The 23,874-nt window shown below is 33.8% G+C and overlaps 2 protein-coding genes across 2 annotated transcripts in view; one reads left to right on the top strand and one right to left on the bottom strand.

The window, feature by feature from the left end:
- Nucleotides 1–23,874, bottom strand: part of LOC111048708 (unconventional myosin-Ie) — a 438,987-nt gene that overhangs the window by 27,342 nt on the left and 387,771 nt on the right. The gene's annotated exons all lie outside the window — the stretch shown is intronic.
- Nucleotides 1,951–23,444, top strand: LOC120349826. The gene is made up of 3 exons (XM_039420852.1): nucleotides 1,951–2,343; nucleotides 11,592–11,869; nucleotides 23,079–23,444. The coding sequence occupies exons 1-3, from the start codon at nucleotides 2,317–2,319 to the stop codon at nucleotides 23,296–23,298; spliced, it is 525 nt and encodes a 174-aa protein (XP_039276786.1). The 5' UTR covers nucleotides 1,951–2,316; the 3' UTR covers nucleotides 23,299–23,444.

Raw genomic sequence — 23,874 nt, 5'->3', positions numbered from 1 at the left:
ACACACAATCCCCTTAATTATCCTGATTCGTTTCAACAGCCGTTGGTTGTTCCTTCTTCATCTTCTTTCTTCATTCTCCTATTTTTCTTTCCATCGTCCTCATGTTGTCATATACACTACTCTCCTCTCAATATTATTCTGTATTCTTTTATTGCGTCTTCTACTTACTATTCCTCCTCTACTTATTGCCTCTTTTACTTACTATTCCACTCCTATTCTTCTTTGCATTTTCCTACTTTTCTTCCCAATATCCTCCTATTTTTTCAATTTATTCCTTTTTTTCATTCACCGATCATTGTTCTTTGCATTCTCCCCCTCTTCACAAGTTTCCCTTCTTTCAATCGTATTTTTCTTCTTTTTATTTCACATTCCATAACAGTCAAATCATATAGGTACATGACCAGAAAAGGATCAACAGGCCTAGCCCAAAACTGTTCCCTTTCCGAATTTTGATAGAAGTATGACCAAAAAGTGCTTTCTCTACATACATCTGTCTGTATTCTCTTATCGTTCATGCTGTTTGCTTCCATTTCCTTCGAACCATTTTCATATTTTCCTATTCTTCATTCAAAGATGTTTCTCATCTCTAACATCCATCAATTCTCTCTCTCTCTCCGTTGTACATTTGTCTCTTTTCTTCACTCAATCCTCCAACTTTGTAATACTTGCCTCTATTTTCACTCCCATCCTTTTCAGAATTCTCCTTTCTTCGTTACTCTCCATTCTCTTTCTACAGCATTTTCCCATTATCCTTGCCACCATCCTCATACTTTTCATCTCTCTAATATTATCATCCTTCCTTCATCGTATCCATTCTCCACACTTTTGTTCCCTATTCTACTCTTCATATGCCATTTTCAGATTAACCGCAGTGAGCTGGCCATAACTGTTACGTCACACCTGTCTCAATTAAAGTTTGATTAATTTTTTAATTGATGTTTCTGTCAACACTGCTCGCCCTCTCCCATGAGTAAAATGCCTTAGTGAAGTAATTTAAGTGCGTCGTGCAAAATAACTACAGTGTAATCACTTTTGTCTTTCAAGCATTCCTAGTGAATTTCCAACTTATTTGTGTATTTTGGAAACAACTTTACAAATAATTATTGTATTTGACGTTGTTATTCAAAATTTTTTTGTAATGCCAATGAATGATTTTTATTTGATATGATATCATCAGTAATAAACAATAAACATAACAGCAATGTGATCAACCTTTCAACCATTAAACCTTTGCTAAGAGTTTTAAGTGAATCTCAATAAATCCAGATTGGATGCAGGCCTGTCGAGGTCTATTTGAAATACAGTTCATATGACAAGAATCAATTAAGAAGGTCGAGTTTTCAGATAATTTTTGTATGATGATCAATCATTTATCGAATAATATACATGTACCTCTTCATTCTTCTTGAAATTTGGTAATAATACACACAATTCAACACTTATCATCTCCAACTCCAATCAACTCATTTCTATTAGTCTATAATATTGACCTAATACAAGGATCAAGGAGAGTTGATGATTCGTTAGTTAACTGGTAGAGTAGTTGATGCTTGACCTCATACAATAATTTCATTCAATAATATCATCTCATGGTTATTCATCAATGAAAAGAACAATGATTGAACGTCCTCAATGTTTCGGACATGCATTTTCCAATAGATGTCATCCAACATCTAGACAAAGGAATACGTGTTGCGGTTGCCCCAAATTATCAACTAGTAACTTATATCTAAGTCTATACCAACTATATTTATGAAACAGAAGATCAGTGAATATTTCGCATGAGAATCAATGAAACTTCCGAAATGAAATATCAAGGCCCTACAATGCTCTTGATATAACACACTATAGTACGTATTTTTATGTCTTTAACATTGTTTCGAAGGACCAATATTTGCGGTTTAGACTATAAAACCTGACTATTTAAAGACAACCACACTCTCACAACATCCAATAGTAGATGGAAGTGAAGATCGAAGTGTTACATCTGTCGTTACAGTTCGATTGTTGGTTATAAAACTGAGATTATAGTTTGGGCAATTCCGATTATAGTTGAGATATCTATAGTTTGAAGTACTGCTTTTTAGGTTAGAGTTGAAAAGGATTATCGTTGAAGCTTCTAAAATTATAGTTCAGTTGAAGAGCGTTTTAATTGTGGTGACTAGAGTTATAGCTGTGTTGAATTATAGTTCTTGCTACTTGAATTACGGTTGGAATCATAATTGTACGTACTCCATTATTATAGTTAAGTACGTACTCAATTATTATAGTTGAGAAGTATTGTACTTTGGGGCCGGTTCATAAAGTTTCGACAAAATGGCGTTTTCAACACCAGTGATTATAGTAAGTACCTGACACAAATTAGTACCATTCAACTTTAGTAATAGTAGTAGTACAGTGTAGTCAATAATGTATTAGTGAGTCAATTACTGCTATGACAGGACAAAAAACGTTAATTTGTTAACCTCCTAACCTAGTGAATTGTCCCTACTGCTTTTTAGAAATCGACAGCAGATGACGAACTCTTGGACAGGTATGTTTGGTACTAGAATTGTAAAATATTGGTACCTAATCTATAATTTTCCAACACTATTAAGCCTCAACATAAATATTAAGTTCAGCAACATAGAATAATAATTCAATTGAAACAAAGGATGGACTATATTTATTATTTATATTATAAACGTAGAACGTGAGCTTCATGCATTCTATCTCTCTCCTAGGACTCTAGCATACAGTAAAATCCAGAACTCCAAAATTAGTAAATAGTGGAGGGCTAGAATACAAGAATATAATTATTATAATAAATAGAGTATAGTATCATGCGTTTTCAATATATATTTTTTATTGTAATTTGACTGCAATCTAACACTTTGGTTAATGAACAGTTCAATTCTAGCTTAAATTAATACGTAAAAGTTTGACATTAAATGGGTCTATTCACTCCTTCAATATGGGAATTATTTCACCATACAAGTATCATCTATCTGTGTTCATATCTAAAAATGTCAATGATCTATTCTGTAATGATCATATTAATGCAAACTATTATAGATGAAAGAAATTATAGAAAAAGATGTTATTTACAGAAAATGAGAATTCAAAATAAGTATAAACCTTCCTGAAAATATAGGCTAAGTAAATGAATCAAGTACATTGAGATGGGGAAAACCGAACTTATTCAACTCATCAGTGTTTCTTTACACTTTACACGTGGAAATTAGGAATTTAAAAGTTATTTAAATTAGTTAAAATACTAAGAGGAATTGTTGTTGAACTATTATAAAATATGTTAACGATTAATAAGTTAAATGTTACCATATTATTGATTATATAATGCAATGAGCAAAAATCAAATATAAAATATTGCTTTCATGATAAACATTACTATCCCATAACCATTTTCTCAGATTCGTTCTCTGACAATATATCCAGGAGCTCCATGCTTCAAGATCAACTACAGCGAGAAGGTACTTTCCACTTCAGTTCTTTCACCCTGGTCAACCCAGACCGCTGGTCAAGTATCCAATATAATGGACAGCACGAGTAGAACATAATACGCACGCGATTCAAGTATGTTTGTCGATATGACGCAAATGCTCTATACAGCAGCATCTTCTTCCTCCTACGGTCAGATTCACTTCTTAACTGTCAGCATAGGTTAAATGAGGAGCATTGATTTCGTTTATAGGCAACGATGCCAGTTTTAAGTGAATGTCACAATACTGGCAAATACTTGAGAGATTTCATCGAGTGGGATCAGATTTCAAGATGCTGTACGCTCTCTATTCTTTCAGCCGCTTCTACTCGTTTCCTTTTGGCTCTATTCGCTTCTTTTTGCGCGTCTATTCGCTTCTATTGACAGAACCAAGGAACAAACAGAATGTCACTCACTCATGTGCCTTTTAGCGACATCCGATCGCCCGAAGAGGTCCACGCGTCCACGTCACCAAGAGAAGAAGGCTCTTATAATCTTTCTCAGACCGCAATAGCAAACATCAGAAGACGTGAAAGGAAGCCACTCTTCAAATCGATTTAATTATTCCTCGGGAGTATTCTCTATATCTTATATTTCTTTTACTTTGGATCATTTGCACAAAGTAGGCTTACTTACCAAAATAATAAGTATAAGTTTCAATCAATTTATACAAAAATTTCCTATGAATCCCTTATAGGGATTATAATTATTTGTAATTAATTGAATTCAATTTAGAAGTATTTTTTGATTTTTTGTGTGTTTCCCACGAACAGGCCCATTAGGCCTATGTGGGCAATTATTATTTCATTATTAGGGTTCAGTTTTGCTAAGCAGTGCAATTTTCTCAGATCTAAGAATAAACTATAATAGTCTAAAGCTCTCTATTTATAACACTATTAATAGATATCAAATCAAATCAAATCAAATTTTATTCACAATTTCAAAAAAACAATTTAGGGTCCTGCCAAACCTGTAGGTTTTTCGGCGGGTGCCCAATCACAAAAACAATATTAAGAACATAATTAGGTAAGTTTACTAGGAATTTTTAAGACATTCGAAGTTCGAAATAAATAAAGAAAAAGACAATATGTAATGTAATAAAAACAAGAAAGTATAAACTAAAAAATAACTTTACAAAGTTTGTTGAATAAGAAAAATCAACTGAAAAGTATGAAAAAGAAGAAGAAAAATAGAAAGAAGGATTGTTTCACACTATCTTGATAAAACATTTCATCGCTGAGGCAGGCGGCAGTGTCAACAATGAGAAAAATAGAATTTCAGCCAGCCAGAACTTAGAAATAATATAAAAACTCGCTGGTAATTGTGTAGCCAAATAATAGTAACAATAATAATAATATATATTATAGATAATCTAAGTATATAATAAATTATAAGTTTAGTGTGTTCGCATTAATATTAAGATATCAACCTTTATTATTTCTTATAAGATGTATCACTGTTATAATTTAATATAATTATTGTATAATGTATTGTATTACTCCTTAGGTCATGATGTCTTAAGTTTTATTTTACACAATTCTTACGTTGTGCTGCTTGCATATTGTGCCCTTTTCAAATATTATAATCATGTATAATTTGGCGAAATAAAACTCAATTCAATTCAATTGTGAATTGAGTGATTAATTGAAGAATTTTGAAATGACACATAACCATAGCTACAATTGGACTGTTGTATAAATTAGAATTGGATTCGTTTTGGGTGTAAGCCTGTGGTACTTTTCTGTAAGTTGTGTAATTTTGAATAATTGAATATATAAATGAATGAATAAATAAATAAATAAATAAATAAATAAATAAATAAATAAATAAATAAATAAATAAATAAATATAAATAAATAAATAAATACATAAATAAATAAATAAATAATGAATAAATAAATAAATAAATAAATAAATAAATAAATAATAAATAAATAAATAAATAAATAAATGAATGAATGAATGAATAAATAAATAAATAAATAAATAAATGAATAAATAAATATGGATAACCAAGAACCAATACAAGAATTGGAAAGGTGATCAACTCTTGTTCTCCTACTTCACTTCAAGGATTAGGTATATTGATTATTAACCTGTTCCGGTGCCCATCTTTTCCTCGGCCTTCCTACATTTCTTTTCCCAGTTGGTGCATAATATTGGGCTTCAAAAGGAATTCTCCCAGTAGGCATCCTATTCAAATGACTGCACCAGACATTAACTCTTAAACAGTTATTACCTCCAGAATTGTAAAACAAAGACTGCAATAAGTGAATTACATTGAAATATCTATTAGTTGTACATCCTCTCACATTCTATTGATGGCTTTCTACTCTTGAAGATACTCAGAAACTAGAAAAAGTCAAACTGCGTAGAAAGTTCAAAACTTACTTTCATTGAAGAAGGTTTAATTGAAATGAATCCTGTGTAACAATAATTGCATAGTGATTACTTTCACAGCAAGCACTCACTCAAGTAGATTGGATTGTTGGAAATTTGTTCCAATAATTGAAAAAAGTACATTCAACAAGAACTAGGTTACTGAGTAGTTAAGTGAAGCAACTAATGATTTCACTGTCTGAGTGAATGTGGGTTACTTCTGCCCAGGAATCAAATTGAGCGAACATGGCTAAACAATATAGTGATTTGAAGATTCAAATTGGAAACAAGAGTAGCTTGTTAGCTGAAACTAGTAGAGGTGCAACATGCTGCAACTTGGATTCCATCATAATAATCACCTCCAATAACCCACAAGAATAAGACTTGAGTAAAATCAACAAAAGTGAAATAATATAAATAAAAATGTGAAGAAATAATGAATATTCAATACTAATATGGAATAGTTATTTGTGCAACTAGAGCGCAAAGTGACAGTTTTCTGCACCGAAAGAAACGTTTACGCCCGAGCCGTAGGCGAGGGCGGAATGGCTTCTTGAGTGCAGAGGAACTTTGCTCATGTATTTCACATTAAACTTTTCCTACAGTTACTATTGAATAATATGAGAAGTGGTTTATTATGGGTAAAATGATGGCTGAAATCCATCAAATGTTTGAGTGTGTGATGCTGTTATTAATAAGAACCTTAATTCATTTTAAAATTAATAATCCATGTGAAGTTGAAAATTCTCAGCCAAAGTTCTCATTTTTATTCATTCAAGAATCAGAAAAAATACAGATAGAACAAAAAATTCGCATTTAAAATACACACCAACAGCTGATTGGGATGGCTACAAGATGGCTGAACCGACAAGCGCGCGACCTAGCGGGAAGAATCGTACCTAAGTTTGTTTCATCCAGCTAAAAAGTACTGAAACAGGATTCAGAAATTTAGACTTTTGATCAAATTACCGAGAAAAATGCTCAAAGTGAACTGAAAAATATTTATAAAAATAACATAGACAACAGAGAATATTTATTGTAGTATTCTTTTGTTTTTTATTATTTTTATTTATATGGATATTGAACGGTAACCATTTAACCTCAAAATTCGAGTTTTATAATGTATATTTGCTACTTTTCTCATTGCTTGCAGTTGAAATAATAATTATCAATAGAAAAGAACTATTATTTATTATTAAATGATGAGAATTCGTAAATGATGATTATTTAATTATGATTTAGATGAACATTATTCTTGTTTCGGATTTCGAGATTGAGATTTTATCATAAATGTAGGGTAGCCATTGAAATGATTCTTATCTAAATCTAACCACAGTCATTGTTACCAACTTAATTTTTGTTTTCGTGCACTAATCCTCCATATAACCCACCAACTATTTTGTGTTGCCATGTTGCAAATCCGGAGTACGCAAAGTAATACTTTGCGCACTAGACCGGAAAAGTGATTCTTTGCTTTCTGTAATTAGTGCAGGAATGGTCACTTTTCAAGGTAACTGTAGGAGAAAATAATTATAATATATTACATTTATAATGATAATAAAATAATTATTATAATTAAAATATGTGTGGTTAAACTCGCTTGAAGAAAGTTGTCCAGCATCTCGATCTCAGATAGTTGAGGATGAAAAAATGAGGTTGCGAAAGACGTATTGTTCTACATACTATTGTAAACACATTTCTGGTACATACTCGTTTTCAGATTTATTCCAAGAATTGTCGTTCCAGGAGTTCTTCGAGGATAATAAATTATTGTCATATCTCATTCTTCTACAAAACTATACTTCCAATATCCAGCTCAATTCAAATTTCACGAGAAATTTCCAAGAATACAAATGCAAGCACACGAAATTCCACACATCTTTGTTGAGATCATTAATTTCAGTTGAATGAAACGGGAGGGGAGGTTTCTCAAAGCATAACTCAAGCGTCAATATTAATAATACTTGAAATCCACAACGGAATTTGAGGAAGGAATAATTATAACCTCTAAATCTTGTCTAAGGTTTGAGTGTCTCCTCCCTTTTATCAACGGTGAGTTTGGGGAGTCAAACTTCAAATCCAAGTTGAACTTGAAAGTTGAAAGGGCGGATGGATTTAGACAGGAAAACAGACAGACAACTCTGATTGCAAGTCAGCAAAATTAAGGAGGGAAGGGGACAAGGAGGAGGAGGAGGAGGAGGAGGAGGAGGAGGAGGAGGAGGAGGAGGATGATAACAAGTGGGGATGATGGTAGAGGAGTAGAAATGGGATCATGAGGAAGGGAGAAAATTGTGAGAAAGAGGTGAAATTGGTAGAGGTGGAAGAATAGGAGAAGGAGGAGGGAGAAAAGAATGAGGTGGAGGGGGAGTAGGAAAGAGGGTAAGAGGAGAAGAAGGAGGAGGAAGAAGAGAAGGAGGAAGAGGAAGAAGAGCAGGAGGTGAAGGGGGAGTAAGAAGGAGAAGGAGGAGGAGTAGGAAGGCGATGACAAAGAGTAGGAGGTGGAAAAGAGGAAAAGGGAGAAGATGAAGAGAAAGAGGTTCAGGGGGTCGGGGAGGAGGAGGAATAGAAGGGGCAGGAGGAGAATGGAAAAGATAAAGGGATGTTGAGGAGGAGAAGGAGAAGTAGAAAGAGGAGGAGGAGAGGGAGGAGGAGAGAAGGTGGAAAGTTGAATAAGAAGGCAGAAGGGCAGCAAGAGGAAGTGGAGGAAGAGGATGAGATAGGGTATGAGAAAGAGAATGAATTGGAGGGGGAAAAGGAGGAGAACTGTGAGGAGGCAGAGTAATTAGCCAACAAATTAATAAGTTTCATCCGTACGCGGCAGATAATCTCGAAGGATGAATGCGCGCCTAATTACTTGATTCGTCAAGTCCCGGTTAGAAAGAGAGGGGACAAATGAAAGAGGAGGGAATAGATAGTGTTGAAGAGAGAGGGTGGAAGGGGTACAAAAGTTAAGTGCTGATTCCAGAAAAGTAGAAGGAAAGCATGGTAAACAAACTGAGAAAAGTGAAAAGTATAAGTGAAAGGAAAAGGGAAAATTATATAAAAGATGTGAAATGGAAATAAGCAAGAGTGTATCTTAAGTGGAAAGGATACCAAAAAATGATGGAAAATAATAAACAAGATAAAAGTAATAAGGAAGAAGAATAAATAAGAGGGAATTTTGAATGGAAGATGATTTGATTGATTGATTGATTGATTGATCGAGTACTTTATTTATGTAGATTACAATATATGCTGGCTTATACACTTATATACAATAGCTTACAATACAGAAAAATTATGGATGAATTTACAAAATATAAATTAGGAAAATAATTATTGAGCTGTATATAATAATAAAAAAAAAAACAATTTGTAATAACTATAGATAATATTGTTATGCATCTACATAAATTGGCGGAGCTTTTGACATATTAAAGTCCATTCTTTGGAAAGAATATTCGAAGTATTCTTCCCACTAACTCTCTACCAAAAAGGATAGAGTGGGATTTGAAGTATATCTATCTTTGAAGGATAGAATGGGATTTGAAGATTACTTCAGGAGGATGAATGGACAGAAGGTAGAGGAAAAACCAAAGAACAACTCTATAAAGGAAGAAGCAGAACATGAGAAACAAATGAGACTATAGCAGATCGACGAAGACAGACCAAGTCAAAACTAAGAACCAAGTACAGGATCAATACTATTCCCATAAACTTCATATTAGTCAAATTGCTGATGGTATATCATATTATGACAATGGTCGCACTAAATTATCGATATATCTCAATTCCTACCGCCAAATTACTACAATCAAATAAAGAAGATAATACAAACCGTAATAATTCTAACCTACCGAATATCTCAATTTTCATATACAGATCTACATCAAACGAAGAACGGCTATAATAATTATCACACTTGCGTTTACACAGTGAGTTAGTTGACGCTGTGGGCCAACACATTCACTCCTTATCAGAATGAGGCATCGTGCTAATAGACTCATTTCGGGATCTAATCACATCCACGTCTTATATTACCACAATAATTATGCCGACTATGAGGATGATCGCTATGATGATTATGATGTTGCTGCTGATGATGATGATGCTGCTGTTGCTGATGAAGGTGATGGTGCTAATGATAATTATGTTAATAATTAACTTGACAAACGGTACAGTAGGTGACTTGCACCGCTCTCACCATCAGTAGATACGGGAGTTGTAGAACTATTTATTCGGTATAGTTCCATTAGGACACTGATTAGAAATTATTGTGAAACTTTACTTTGACTTGTAGTTAATTAGTGAACTTGATTTACAGCTTATTATAATATATCTTATAGCCTAAAGTGATCAACCTACACGAATGAATAGGTAGATATTCTATCACCAAATTCCTATGAATATTCAGAGAGAAATAATTGGAATATACCAAACCATTTCTATGTTAATTACCGTATAATAGTTTTAAAGGAACAACTTCAGTCTGATAATGAATGCTACTAATAAGATTATGGGCTCTATTCACCGTTTTATCCCTCAAAATTACAAAGCTGAGCATCAATCGAGCTACCTTAACTATCTAATGGCTGAGTTGTGATATTACTCCTTAATGAATGAGAAATATGAGATAGGCTATTCTCAGCCACCATCTAAGGCTGGACCTACATTGGAACCGACCTCCTCCGCCCGTTTTTCTACAGAATTGGTATCGGGAGTCGGACTGTCGGAAGGTAAAAACACAAATGTTTGAACACATCCATAAAACTCCTGTCAGTTTGAATCAGACGGATGCAGACGGACGGAGTAATCGGTTCCAATGTAGGATCGGTCTAACTTCAAGAAGTTGACAACACAGCTGAAGATCATGTGACGGCCCAGGCATCCTTGTACTGTGATGTGAAATACCAATTTAAAATTTAACAGATATTGAAAATATCTCATTTGTTCAATCGAACAATCAAACTAGTAATTTATGAATGTGAGGCGACCACTTGCACAAACGAAGTAAACTGTGCTATCTTGAATGATAAAACTCAGAATTGTGAACAGAAAATGTATGAAGCATATTATAAGTGTATACCTAATTTATTTATGTTTTTATCTATTCAGTCATGAATAATGACTATATTTAAGGGAAAGCATAACGCCCAGCCCAAAACTGACCCTCTATCAATTTATGCTACAGTTCAAATGTAGGATATCCACGTTCACTCTAACGCCCAGTTGCACGTACGTCTATCAAATTTGACCGTGATTAAACCCTGAATTATGATGTTTTCCGCTTCTCTCATTGTTTCCCGTGGCATTTCTTCCTCTATATGTAATTATTTGATCATAGATAAATTTCATATACGAACAACAAGAACAACGTGCAACAAGAAATTAATCAACAACACTCTAATAATTGCTATTCCTTCTGGATAGTTGTAATCATTGTATTATATGTATTCTGTATCTCATACATATTACACCATTCGAAAATTTTGCAAACATCATCCCAGTTTTCATCCGGTAAACCAGCTGATCCTTCAAAATCAGTTATGGCTCATGATTCTCCTGCTACCTCGTTATTCTAAAGGTATTTGAAGTGATACCAACATAGAATACAATCATTTTATAAAATCACTACACTTGTATAGGCTACTTTATTGAAATTAATAAAAACATGTGGTACCCTTTTTATTTAAAAAAATTGAAAATGATTTAATATTGGTTTTATTAAATACAATAATTTTGTAATATTTTGCAGTGGCTAGCAACCACTCTATTGACGATGCTGAGCGGAAACATGAGCCAGCAACTGAACGGCTACATCAACCCGATCTGGCTGGAGAGCGACCGCCTGGCTGCAGCCATCAACAACATCGAGAGATCTACCAGTCGACCGCTGCAAGCGCATGCGCAAGCACAAGCACGTGCGGCTGCAGCAGCCCTGGCTTCAGCTGCAGCTGCCAACCTGAGACTGGAGGCCGCCTTCAACGCCCCAAGACTGCCTTCAAACGACCTCAACTGGCCACAGAATGGCTTGTAAGTGAGGTTTATAATAAAATTTCCAAGGCCCATATGCTCAATGGCAGTTCAAGGAAGTTGAATTTAAGTCGGACACTTAAAGAAATTGGTCGTATTAGGTTTTTGATTGATTCAACTATAATTATAAATGAGTCCAGGATTATATCAAGCTATGGTTGCATTCATTACAATGTGTTCCAATTGAGTTAGCTCATAATCTCTCAAATTAAATTTTTTACTATACAATTACGAATCAAGTAGTAGACTGTAGAATTAGTAGTAGAATGTAAGTAGTGGAATGCAATGGAGTTATAGGTAGTAAATACATGAATATAGTAGTGCTTAGGCATAATTCTCTTATTATAACGATTGGGATTGAATAACAGAGTAAAACACTTTGCAAAATGACAGATGTAATAGGTATATTAATAAATTATTGTGGCACGACTAGTTCCAGTTGAACTAATTATAGTTAATAGCATACATGCCTAATATTCACGAAATTGATAAACTGAAGTTTATTCAACAAGTCATGAATATTACGAGAGGAAAACCAAAAGTGTCATGTTTTCATTCTTAACATTGAAAATAATTTTCAAAAACAAACTTGAGATATGATCCTCATTTTTAGTTGCTAGACAATCAATCTTACTTGTCTCGAATTCGTTCTTATAATTATTGTTTTTGAATACAGCCCTTGAATACCAATTACCAGTGGCGATTCCAGACTGGAGAATACTTTCCAGCGATGAGCGATATTTATAATAGGATATGATCAGATCTAATAATGCTGCATTGTAACAAGTTCAACTGAATCCGAATTGAGCAATACGAATTGAATTGTCCCTACCACATTATCTGTTATTTATTGAAATATCGAAAACTGATTTCGGTTTTTTAAATCATAGTTAATTTCTTGTAAAGCTAAAGCATAGAAATGAAACAGCTAAGTATAAACTATAAATTAGTTTATCTGAATGAGTGTTATCTAAACTACTAAGGAGTGAGGCCAAAACAAAATTCAACCAATAGTAGACTAGAAACCTGAACCTGAATTCATAAATCGAGCTATATTATTGGCTGACCAATCAAGGTGAATGAAAAGCTTGACAAAACATGTCCTTGGTGGACGGAGCATTCGAAGAAAGTTGAGTGAAATGAAAAACTAATCAACTATACAACGAAATTTACAAATTCAAAGTTGATGAGGTAGCATTCCCGTTTGAATATGCAATAATATCAGCGTGAATTTATTGAGAAAAGTCAGTAAATTCTATACTTTAGTACACACTACAGACTGCGTTACTCCAAATCTTGGTTTAGAGATGTTGCCGGTTTCCGATAAGGTACAGTAAAAGGCATGAACTATAATCGGATGAGAGAGAACGGGCGTTTTCATAGCAGCATCAAGAATCTCGAGAAAATCCGCTTGGGAAGGGTTTCTTACACTAATGCAACCACCAAGTAAACTCCAGCTATTTCCGGGATTCAATGCACTCAAAGACTTCGAGAAGGATTTCGATGACAAAAGTATACCCAGAAAGATGTTTCGTAAAGATTCACGTACAAAAAGATGTATCGTATGTATACGCCTATCGTATTTCCTTGAGATATTGTGAAAAGAGTATTTGGGAAAGAATTTGGGAGGACAGAAGAATTAGACTAAAATCAACAGATTTTTAACATATTTTGTATTTAATGAACTAATAATTAGTTCAGTTATAAGATACTAGCAGGTAACCCGTGCTTCGAAAGTGTCTATTTTAAAACTTAACAAACTGAAAACTTGACGTAAAGAAATCTAGAAGAATTGAAAATAGGCCTATAAGAATCCTCGGTTAATTAAGAATTTATATACAACATTTCAAGTAAATCAGTTCAGTAGTTCAGACTTGATGATGCGTCAAACATAATTTTCCTATCCTTTACACGTGTATACGTGTTTAAGCCAATTCTTAAATGGATGTATAGATATATCCATCTATCTATCATCATCTATACTATAATAAAGGAAATGAATGAGAATAAATTTTAAAAGGATTGAGATATCGATGTGCCGTTTTCACCAAACCTTTTCTCTGGAAATCCTGTATCGGTATCATGTATCATATGACCACCTTTCAATTAAAAAAAAAGATGTTGGATTCAAAATGGCGGAAAAAATTTGGGTGCGACGGAAAATCTGTTTTTATCATTCGAAAAGGATCCCCAATCATACATATCTTCTAATTTCCCTTTTAAGAGAAATGTTCTGCTGCTTCCATACAACAACTGGAAGAATGACAAATAATTGAAAACTTGACAAACTGAAAACTTTATGTGATAAAATCTTGGAGAATTTAAAATAAGTTTTGCTCCTCGGCTAAGCAAGAATTTATATGCAAAATTTCAAGTTAATCAGTCCAGTAGTTCAGACGTGATGATGCTTCAAACATCATTTTCCCATACTTTATACCTGTATACGTTTATAATCCAGTTATTTTCTTTATTTTAGTATAGAAGATGATCATTGTTATTTTACTAAAAGATAGAATAAGTTGAGTAGTTTTCCTTTCAGAGGGAGTTTTGACAACCCACAAAACTCATTTTTCATTTGAAGATATAGCGAAAAGGTGCATATGACCTTATTTTTTTGCTCAGTTTGCCAAAATACCCCTCATTCCAATATTAAAATTTTCGACTGACTGTACAGTGAATCTGTCATTCAATCAGAGATCGAATAATATTGGAATTTTAATTAAATAAAAATGGAAGAGAATAATTTCTTTATGTAAATATCAAACCTTTATTCAAAGACATATTAACTGCATTCATGAAACTGCAGACATGATACAGCATCGATGAAACTGTAGACGTTTATTTAGCATTTTGTCTCAAAAAACTCTTCTAGCTGAAATAGTTATTAATTTGTGCAACTAGTGCGCAAAGTGTCAGTTTGCTGCACCGAAAGAAACGTTTACGCCCGAGCCGTAGGCGAGGGCGGAATGGTTTCTTGAGTGCAGCAGAGGAACTTTGCGCACGTATTTCACATTAAGTTTTTCCTACAGTTACCATTGAATATGAAAAGTGGGTAATTATGGGTAAAATTGCCTGAAATCCATCAAATGTTTTTCTGTGTAATTTTATTATTGATAAAAACCTTAATCCTAAAATCCTAAAGTCCTCGTTGTCCTTGGTTATAATATATAATTCTAATAATTAGCGCGTTGTCCTTGGTTATAATATATAATACTAATAATTAGCGCGTTGTGCTTCGTTGCACCTCTGCTCACTATAGCAGCCCAGCCACTGTTACCAACTTCATTTTGATTTTGCTGCCCTGTTGCTCCATATAACCTACTAAGTATTTTGCGTTGCCATGTTGCAAATCTGGAGTGCCGAAAAATTTTTCCCGCACTAGAGCGGAAAAGTGATTCTTTGCGTTCTGTAATCAGTGCAGCAATGGCCACTTTTCAACGTAACTGTAGGAAAAATTAATAATCCATGCCACGTGTAGGTCTAAACATTGCATCAGGAAAACGAAGTTTCAAAACTATGTTTTTCAGGTAGAAAGCAATATAGAAACAGATGTTCCTTTTTTAATTTCGACCATATGATTTGGTGATTTTTTAATCAAATTATGCCATTAATGAACCATTAATGAATATTACCATTAATGAAATTTAAACATTAATTCTGAAAAATCTAGAAGCAAAATTAAAATTTGGGCTTCCAGGTGCACGAGATTGATATTTTTTGAATCAATGTGCAAAATTTGGAGATCTAAATCATTCCCGTTTTTTCGGTATGCAATCCACAAGTTGACATGTTTTGATGTGAACACACGAACAAACACAACCCTACTCTCTCTTATTATATAGAAGAAAGATAACATCATTTTCACTTCAAAAATAAGGTTTATTAACTAATCTGTTCAGATACCCATCTCTTTCTCGGCCTCCCTACTTCCTACATCTCTTTTTCCAGTAGGTTTATAGTGTTGAGCTTTCAGAGGCATTCTATTCAAATGACTGCACCAGTTGCGTCTATTTTGTAGGAATTTTCCTTGTAAGGGTACATTATGAATCAATATCACATTATTAACATCTAATTATTCATTATTAGTTTCCAATATCGTTCTGAGGATGATGCCCACAGGAGCTCCAGGCTTGTGCGTGGGTAATGAGACGAATGATGATGAGAGACAAGAAGAGCTACAGCTTTAGGTGGGTTCCGAGCCACCGGGAAGCGGTTTTTTAACTCATAAATGTTATTCAGAGGAGTTCGGCTCTCACAGAGGGAGTAGCAGGCTCATGGAGCTCAACATATCTTATACAGGAAATTTGTTTTCTTATAAATTGTAATTTATTCTTGAATTAATTATTAGTTTTAGATTATTCTAATTCACATTATTAGATTATTCTAATTATCAGCGAGTAAGCAAGAGAGAGGTTGGTATACCATGCAAAAGATGGCAATAATATTAATTCCATATTGACCATAAAATAGGATATTTAAATATAATATTATTACACATAACAAATCGTAAATGGCTGCTGAACAGGCTTTAGCCTAATCCTTGATTGTAAGGAGGAGAAGAAGATTATTAGTTTTAACCATTGCATTTTAATTTTGTATCATTTCACAGCTTTCAGGATAAGCATCAGTGCTCAAAATCTGGGATTAGGATAACTCAATTATTATTCAAGATATTAGTTTGGTGCAGCCCAAAATCACGGAAACCTAGTGTAAAACTGAAGATAGCGTTCACGTAACGTAATCCATACGTAACGGATTCGGACACAAATTTAGCAAAATAGGTGGAACCGCTGCTACTGTTGTTGCTTAAAGTGTCAAATGTCTGTCATTCGGATTCGGTCACTACTTGATTGCTCTGAGCTTCGGCTATTTTCCGCGTCATCTCACACATAAATCACTGTGAAGAGTGTTTGTCTCGTGCGACCCGGTTGGATTAGATACTGACAACTGAATGTGATCGATCACGAGTAATGTGAGATTTCTTGAGTAACGTGAGAAAAGATATCCTAAATTAAACATTTCAAATAAAATTGTTTATAGCAAAAAAATACATGGTACAAATAATCTTTTTAAATTGTTAAATTTAAGTTGTTCTATAGAATATTCCTGAGATAGTACCCTCAGTACCACCAGTATCACAAATAATTGTACTTGGAAAAATGTCAGTATAGCATTTCTTTTTTCTAGAACCCCCCCGAAATTTGGTTTGGATAGAAGGACATGTCTGAAATACAACAGTGGGAATAATGAATGATATTTGATATCGGGAATGAACCAATATCTGTCACGAACATGGTTATAACGAATGGGAAATTTACCCTTCAATCCAATAATACCAATTGAAAGTTAATGGTTTGTTTCAGTTATTCAGATATTCTGAATAACATAAGAACCGTCAATAAAACGTTTGTGTTTTGCCTACAATTCAGTTTTTAAAATATGCGATTTTGAAAATTTAAGAACTGAATATTTTACAATATCCATAATTACCGAAGGAAAGTTAATGGTTTCAGTTATTCAGATATTCCACATAGCATAAGATCATGACCTTCAATCTAACGCTTGTGTTCTGCCTACATTATCAAGTTTTTTAAAATGTGTCATTCTGAAAATTAAAGAACTGAATATTTTACAATATCCATTAATACCAAGGGAAAGTTAATGGTTTCAGTTATTCAAATATTCCACATAAGATAAGATCATGACCTTCAATCTAACGCTTTTGTTCTGTAAAGAACACAATCTAACGTTTGTGAACAAATTTAAGTTTTTTAAAATTTGTTATTTTGAAAATTAAAGAACTGTATATTTTACAATATCCATTAACACCAAAGGAAAGTTGATAGTTTCAGTTATTCCAAATAACGTAAGATCATAACTTTCAATCAAACGTGTGTTTTACCTAAAATTCAGTTTTTTTAAATGTGCGATTTTAAAAATTTAAGAACTGTATATTTCAAATTCCAAGTAAAGCTTTTCCGTTAGTTATTCACAAGAAATACAAATCAATCACACACGTTTAAGTAGAGTTGACATAACAAATAATAATCACTTCCCCGTGGTTCGGAACCCACCTAGAATGTAGATCCATTCACCTCTCAACACCATACCTCTCATAACCCACACTCAAACCTAAGGCTTCAGCAAAGATATAACGTTACTTCAAGTCTACTCCAGTTTCTTCAAGGAAACCGCACCACAACGCGCAAAACAAAAGCAAATTGCCGGAGAATAAATTTGCAAACGACAGTTGTCGACTTTTCAAATAATCGCGCCGTTTAGAAAGCGTCGAAAATGGCGCAATTTATGTTTTTCTCGTCGATTTTCCTTTTCGGAATCGTGCTGACGTGCAAGCTTTTCCGCTTTTCAGACGGCGAGAAAATTTGCGGTACTTTGGACATCAACTGACCGACCGACCGTCTTCTAATTGAATATCGACTGACAAAAAGATCGATTCGCTGCTCTTTGTCGACTGTCGTTTGAAACGGCAACTGTCACCGGATGCTGGGGACCGATAGTGTTCGCTGTTTTCACTGCAAATTATTGACAAAAGCATCTCAAAACCAAACGGCATTGTAGTTGTTCTCTGAATGATTAGATACTGACAACTGAATGTGATCGATCACGAGTAATGTGAGATTTCTTGAGTAACGTGAGAAAAGATATCCTAAATTAAACATTTCAAATAAAATTGTTTATAGCAAAAAAATACATGGTACAAATAATCTTTTTAAATTGTTAAATTTAAGTTGTTCTATAGAATATTCCTGAGATAGTACCCTCAGTACCACCAGTATCACAAATAATTGTACTTGGAAAAATGTCAGTATAGCATTTCTTTTTTCTAGAACCCCCCCGAAATTTGGTTTGGATAGAAGGACATGTCTGAAATACAACAGTGGGAATAATGAATGATATTTGATATCGGGAATGAACCAATATCTGTCACGAACATGGTTATAACGAATGGGAAATTTACCCTTCAATCCAATAATACCAATTGAAAGTTAATGGTTTGTTTCAGTTATTCAGATATTCTGAATAACATAAGAACCGTCAATAAAACGTTTGTGTTTTGCCTACAATTCAGTTTTTAAAATATGCGATTTTGAAAATTTAAGAACTGAATATTTTACAATATCCATAATTACCGAAGGAAAGTTAATGGTTTCAGTTATTCAGATATTCCACATAGCATAAGATCATGACCTTCAATCTAACGCTTGTGTTCTGCCTACATTATCAAGTTTTTTAAAATGTGTCATTCTGAAAATTAAAGAACTGAATATTTTACAATATCCATTAATACCAAGGGAAAGTTAATGGTTTCAGTTATTCAAATATTCCACATAAGATAAGATCATGACCTTCAATCTAACGCTTTTGTTCTGTAAAGAACACAATCTAACGTTTGTGAACAAATTTAAGTTTTTTAAAATTTGTTATTTTGAAAATTAAAGAACTGTATATTTTACAATATCCATTAACACCAAAGGAAAGTTGATAGTTTCAGTTATTCCAAATAACGTAAGATCATAACTTTCAATCAAACGTGTGTTTTACCTAAAATTCAGTTTTTTTAAATGTGCGATTTTAAAAATTTAAGAACTGTATATTTCAAATTCCAAGTAAAGCTTTTCCGTTAGTTATTCACAAGAAATACAAATCAATCACACACGTTTAAGTAGAGTTGACATAACAAATAATAATCACTTCCCCGTGGTTCGGAACCCACCTAGAATGTAGATCCATTCACCTCTCAACACCATACCTCTCATAACCCACACTCAAACCTAAGGCTTCAGCAAAGATATAACGTTACTTCAAGTCTACTCCAGTTTCTTCAAGGAAACCGCACCACAACGCGCAAAACAAAAGCAAATTGCCGGAGAATAAATTTGCAAACGACAGTTGTCGACTTTTCAAATAATCGCGCCGTTTAGAAAGCGTCGAAAATGGCGCAATTTATGTTTTCTCGTCGATTTTCCTTTTCGGAATCGTGCTGACGTGCAAGCTTTTCCGCTTTTCAGACGGCGAGAAAATTTGCGGTACTTTGGACATCAACTGACCGACCGACCGTCTTCTAATTGAATATCGACTGACAAAAAGATCGATTCGCTGCTCTTTGTCGACTGTCGTTTGAAACGGCAACTGTCACCGGATGCTGGGGACCGATAGTGTTCGCTGTTTTCACTGCAAATTATTGACAAAAGCATCTCAAAACCAAACGGCATTGTAGTTGTTCTCTGAATGACTAGCTACCAACTTTCTATTCACTCTGGAATGCTTTGATGGAATACTATCTCATATTAGAAGAATAGTATCCAATATGCAATTGGAATAACTTTGAAATGGCATTTTGTTGTAATCATACATTTATAGAGAAATGTCTACTTGATGAGTTCGATTAATTCTATACTTTCTTCGGACCTTCAACTATAAGGCTAGGCGCACACCAGTTAGTCAAGACAAGACAAAACATGATCAGACACGTTTAGTCACAATACTTCATATTGTTGCTTATGACGCAACTCACACTGATTAGTCATTGCAATTAGACATGTCTTCATAAGCAACTATGTGAAGTATTGTGACTTAACGTGTCTGATCATGTCTTGTCTTGTCTTGACTAACTGGTGTGCGCCAAGCCTTATTGTGAACAAGATCTTCAGAATCGTTCGCTTCTTGGCTGTAGTATGCCATTTTAAAGCATCATAGTTTGTTTAATGTAGGCCTGCTGCCTACTCTTTATCATTGAAATAATTCTTTCACTGCATTGATTAATTCAATATGATTATATAGATCCTTATTCGATAATGATAGATTATAAAAAAATGATTGAATGAACTTCAATAAACTGTTGAAGTCGAAGAAGAAAGTATACAGTTACCTATATCTTCAATAAGATTTCTGTAAAGAACACAATCTAACGTTTGTGAACAAATTTAAGTTTTTTAAAATTTGTTATTTTGAAAATTAAAGAACTGTATATTTTACAATATCCATTAACACCAAAGGAAAGTTGATAGTTTCAGTTATTCCAAATAACGTAAGATCATAACTTTCAATCAAACGTGTGTTTTACCTAAAATTCAGTTTTTTTAAATGTGCGATTTTAAAAATTTAAGAACTGTATATTTCAAATTCCAAGTAAAGCTTTTCCGTTAGTTATTCACAAGAAATACAAATCAATCACACACGTTTAAGTAGAGTTGACATAACAAATAATAATCACTTCCCCGTGGTTCGGAACCCACCTAGAATGTAGATCCATTCACCTCTCAACACCATACCTCTCATAACCCACACTCAAACCTAAGGCTTCAGCAAAGATATAACGTTACTTCAAGTCTACTCCAGTTTCTTCAAGGAAACCGCACCACAACGCGCAAAACAAAAGCAAATTGCCGGAGAATAAATTTGCAAACGACAGTTGTCGACTTTTCAAATAATCGCGCCGTTTAGAAAGCGTCGAAAATGGCGCAATTTATGTTTTTCTCGTCGATTTTCCTTTTCGGAATCGTGCTGACGTGCAAGCTTTTCCGCTTTTCAGACGGCGAGAAAATTTGCGGTACTTTGGACATCAACTGACCGACCGACCGTCTTCTAATTGAATATCGACTGACAAAAAGATCGATTCGCTGCTCTTTGTCGACTGTCGTTTGAAACGGCAACTGTCACCGGATGCTGGGGACCGATAGTGTTCGCTGTTTTCACTGCAAATTATTGACAAAAGCATCTCAAAACCAAACGGCATTGTAGTTGTTCTCTGAATGACTAGCTACCAACTTTCTATTCACTCTGGAATGCTTTGATGGAATACTATCTCATATTAGAAGAATAGTATCCAATATGCAATTGGAATAACTTTGAAATGGCATTTTGTTGTAATCATACAATTATAGAGAAATGTCTACTTGATGAGTTCGATTAATTCTATACTTTCTTCGGACCTTTAACTATAAGGCTAGGCGCACACCAGTTAGTCAAGACAAGACAAAACATGATCAGACACGTTTAGTCACAATACTTCATATTGTTGCTTATGACGCAACTCACACTGATTAGTCATTGCAATTAGACATGTCTTCATAAGCAACTATGTGAAGCATTGTGACTTAACGTGTCTGATCATGTCTTGTCTTGTCTTGACTAACTGGTGTGCGCCAAGCCTTATTGTGAACAAGATCTTCAGAATCGTTCGCTTCTTGGTTGTAGTACGCCATTTTAAAGCATCATAGTTTGTTTAATGTAGGCCTGCTGCCTACTCTTTATTATTGAACTAATTATTTCACTGCATTGATTAATTCAATTACTGTATGATTATATAGATCCTTATTCGATAATGATAGATTATAAAAAGATTGAATGAACTTCAATAAACTGTTGAAGTCGAAGAAGAAAGTATACAGTTACCTATATCTTCAATAAGATTTCAGCAGAGAACAACAACTGAAAGAAGTTTCTGGGAATCAGAAATTTGATATGAAGGGAGAATAAACGATTAATTAAGCAAGATATACTGGAGAAAAAGCCAGTAAAGTGTAGAAGTAATTAAGTTAATCAAGTTAATGATTGAAAATAGAAATCCTCCCTCCAAGTTCTATTTGAACAATTTTACGTTTTAGAAATACAATCCCTCTGTTGAATTTGTTTTAGGAAACTACAGTTAGGATGATGCTAAGTTGTATCCAATTCTGATGAATTAAATGAAAGATAATAATGATGAAGAAAAAATTAACTATTAAGATAAAGAGTATGAACAAGTATTCTTATTTGCTAATAAGGATGTGAATATTGAAATAATATTTTAAATAATCTATTGTACATACTCATTTTTTGAGGGCAATTATAAAAAATGTGATAGTATTCGAAGAGGATCTCATTTTATACACTTTTTTGTAAAAAAATTCAATATTTCATAATAGAAAAGAATGGAACAACTACAGGGCCAACACAGACAGCTAGCCTATACTATCACATTCCGTATTTTCGGCTCTGATGTCCTATTTGAATTTCTGAACACTTACGTTTGAAGCCTCCTTTGGAAAGTAATGATTTCATTTATTCCCTAGTTACAATCATAGAATAAAAAATGTATGGTTTATTTCAACAGCTATATATCGCTATCCTCTGGCTACAACTATCAACTACTTTTCACAGTTGAACACAATTTCACAGTTTTTTTAAATGAATGAAAATGTTGCAGAGACTTAACAGGCCGTATCCAGAACTACCCGTCTCAGTTGTCTGTGGGTTTCTTCCAAGACCAACCTCAACAACAGCTGTTGGATGACATCAATTACCAGCGACAGTTTTTCTACGACAGGCAACAGCAACCGCCAGTCATAAGAAACGAGGATATTCTACCACTTGGGAGTTCGCCTGCTATTGTCAAAAGGGTACCAGAACATGGACAACAACGCTAAGTTATCTTATGAGGCATTTGGACTTCCAGTTGCTTTGATAATTTCAGAGTTTCAATTTAATTGGATGATTTAAAAGTTTAATTTAAAATTCCAAAGTTAACTTTAATAATTTCAACTAAATAACATTGGAAAAAACCAAGATAAAATTTAAGAAATATTTAAGGAGGGAAGGCTATTCTATGTTTGTAAAAGTACGCTCAATAGAGGTGAACCTTCGAATACAAGAATTATTGAAGTAGAAGTTGATAAAATTGAGATTAAGAGAACAGAACAGTATGTTGTACTTACACTGATTTATGGATTTCATAGAGATATTCAACGTACCTGTAAACAAAAGAGAAAAATAATTCAGTATTTTATATTACACTCCAAAACTTTATTCAAATTTCAAACATGTAGAAGTTTTCATGAAGGTAAAACATAAGCGATATTGTCATAATTTATTTGAGCCAAACAAATTAATGATTCAATGCACATAAGCATAGCCACCTCTAATAGGTCGCGGCCTACGATATTGCAACGTCGCAGTGTAGGCCTAGAATCTAATACATGATTGGTGATAAAGATCAGCTGGTA

Source organism: Nilaparvata lugens, chromosome 2 (assembly GCF_014356525.2).
Source record: "Nilaparvata lugens isolate BPH chromosome 2, ASM1435652v1, whole genome shotgun sequence".
NCBI lineage: Eukaryota > Metazoa > Arthropoda > Insecta > Hemiptera > Delphacidae > Nilaparvata > Nilaparvata lugens.
This window is presented reverse-complemented; position numbering and strand designations above follow the sequence as displayed.

Coding starts and splice junctions, on each gene's coding strand:
- LOC120349826 (XM_039420852.1), top strand. CDS start 2,317: ATGGCGTTTTCAACACCAGTGATTATA. Junction 2,344..11,591: donor TTTCAACACCAGTGATTATA/GTAAGTACCTGA, acceptor AATATTTTGCAG/TGGCTAGCAACCACTCTATT. Junction 11,870..23,078: donor AACTGGCCACAGAATGGCTT/GTAAGTGAGGTT, acceptor AAAATGTTGCAG/AGACTTAACAGGCCGTATCC.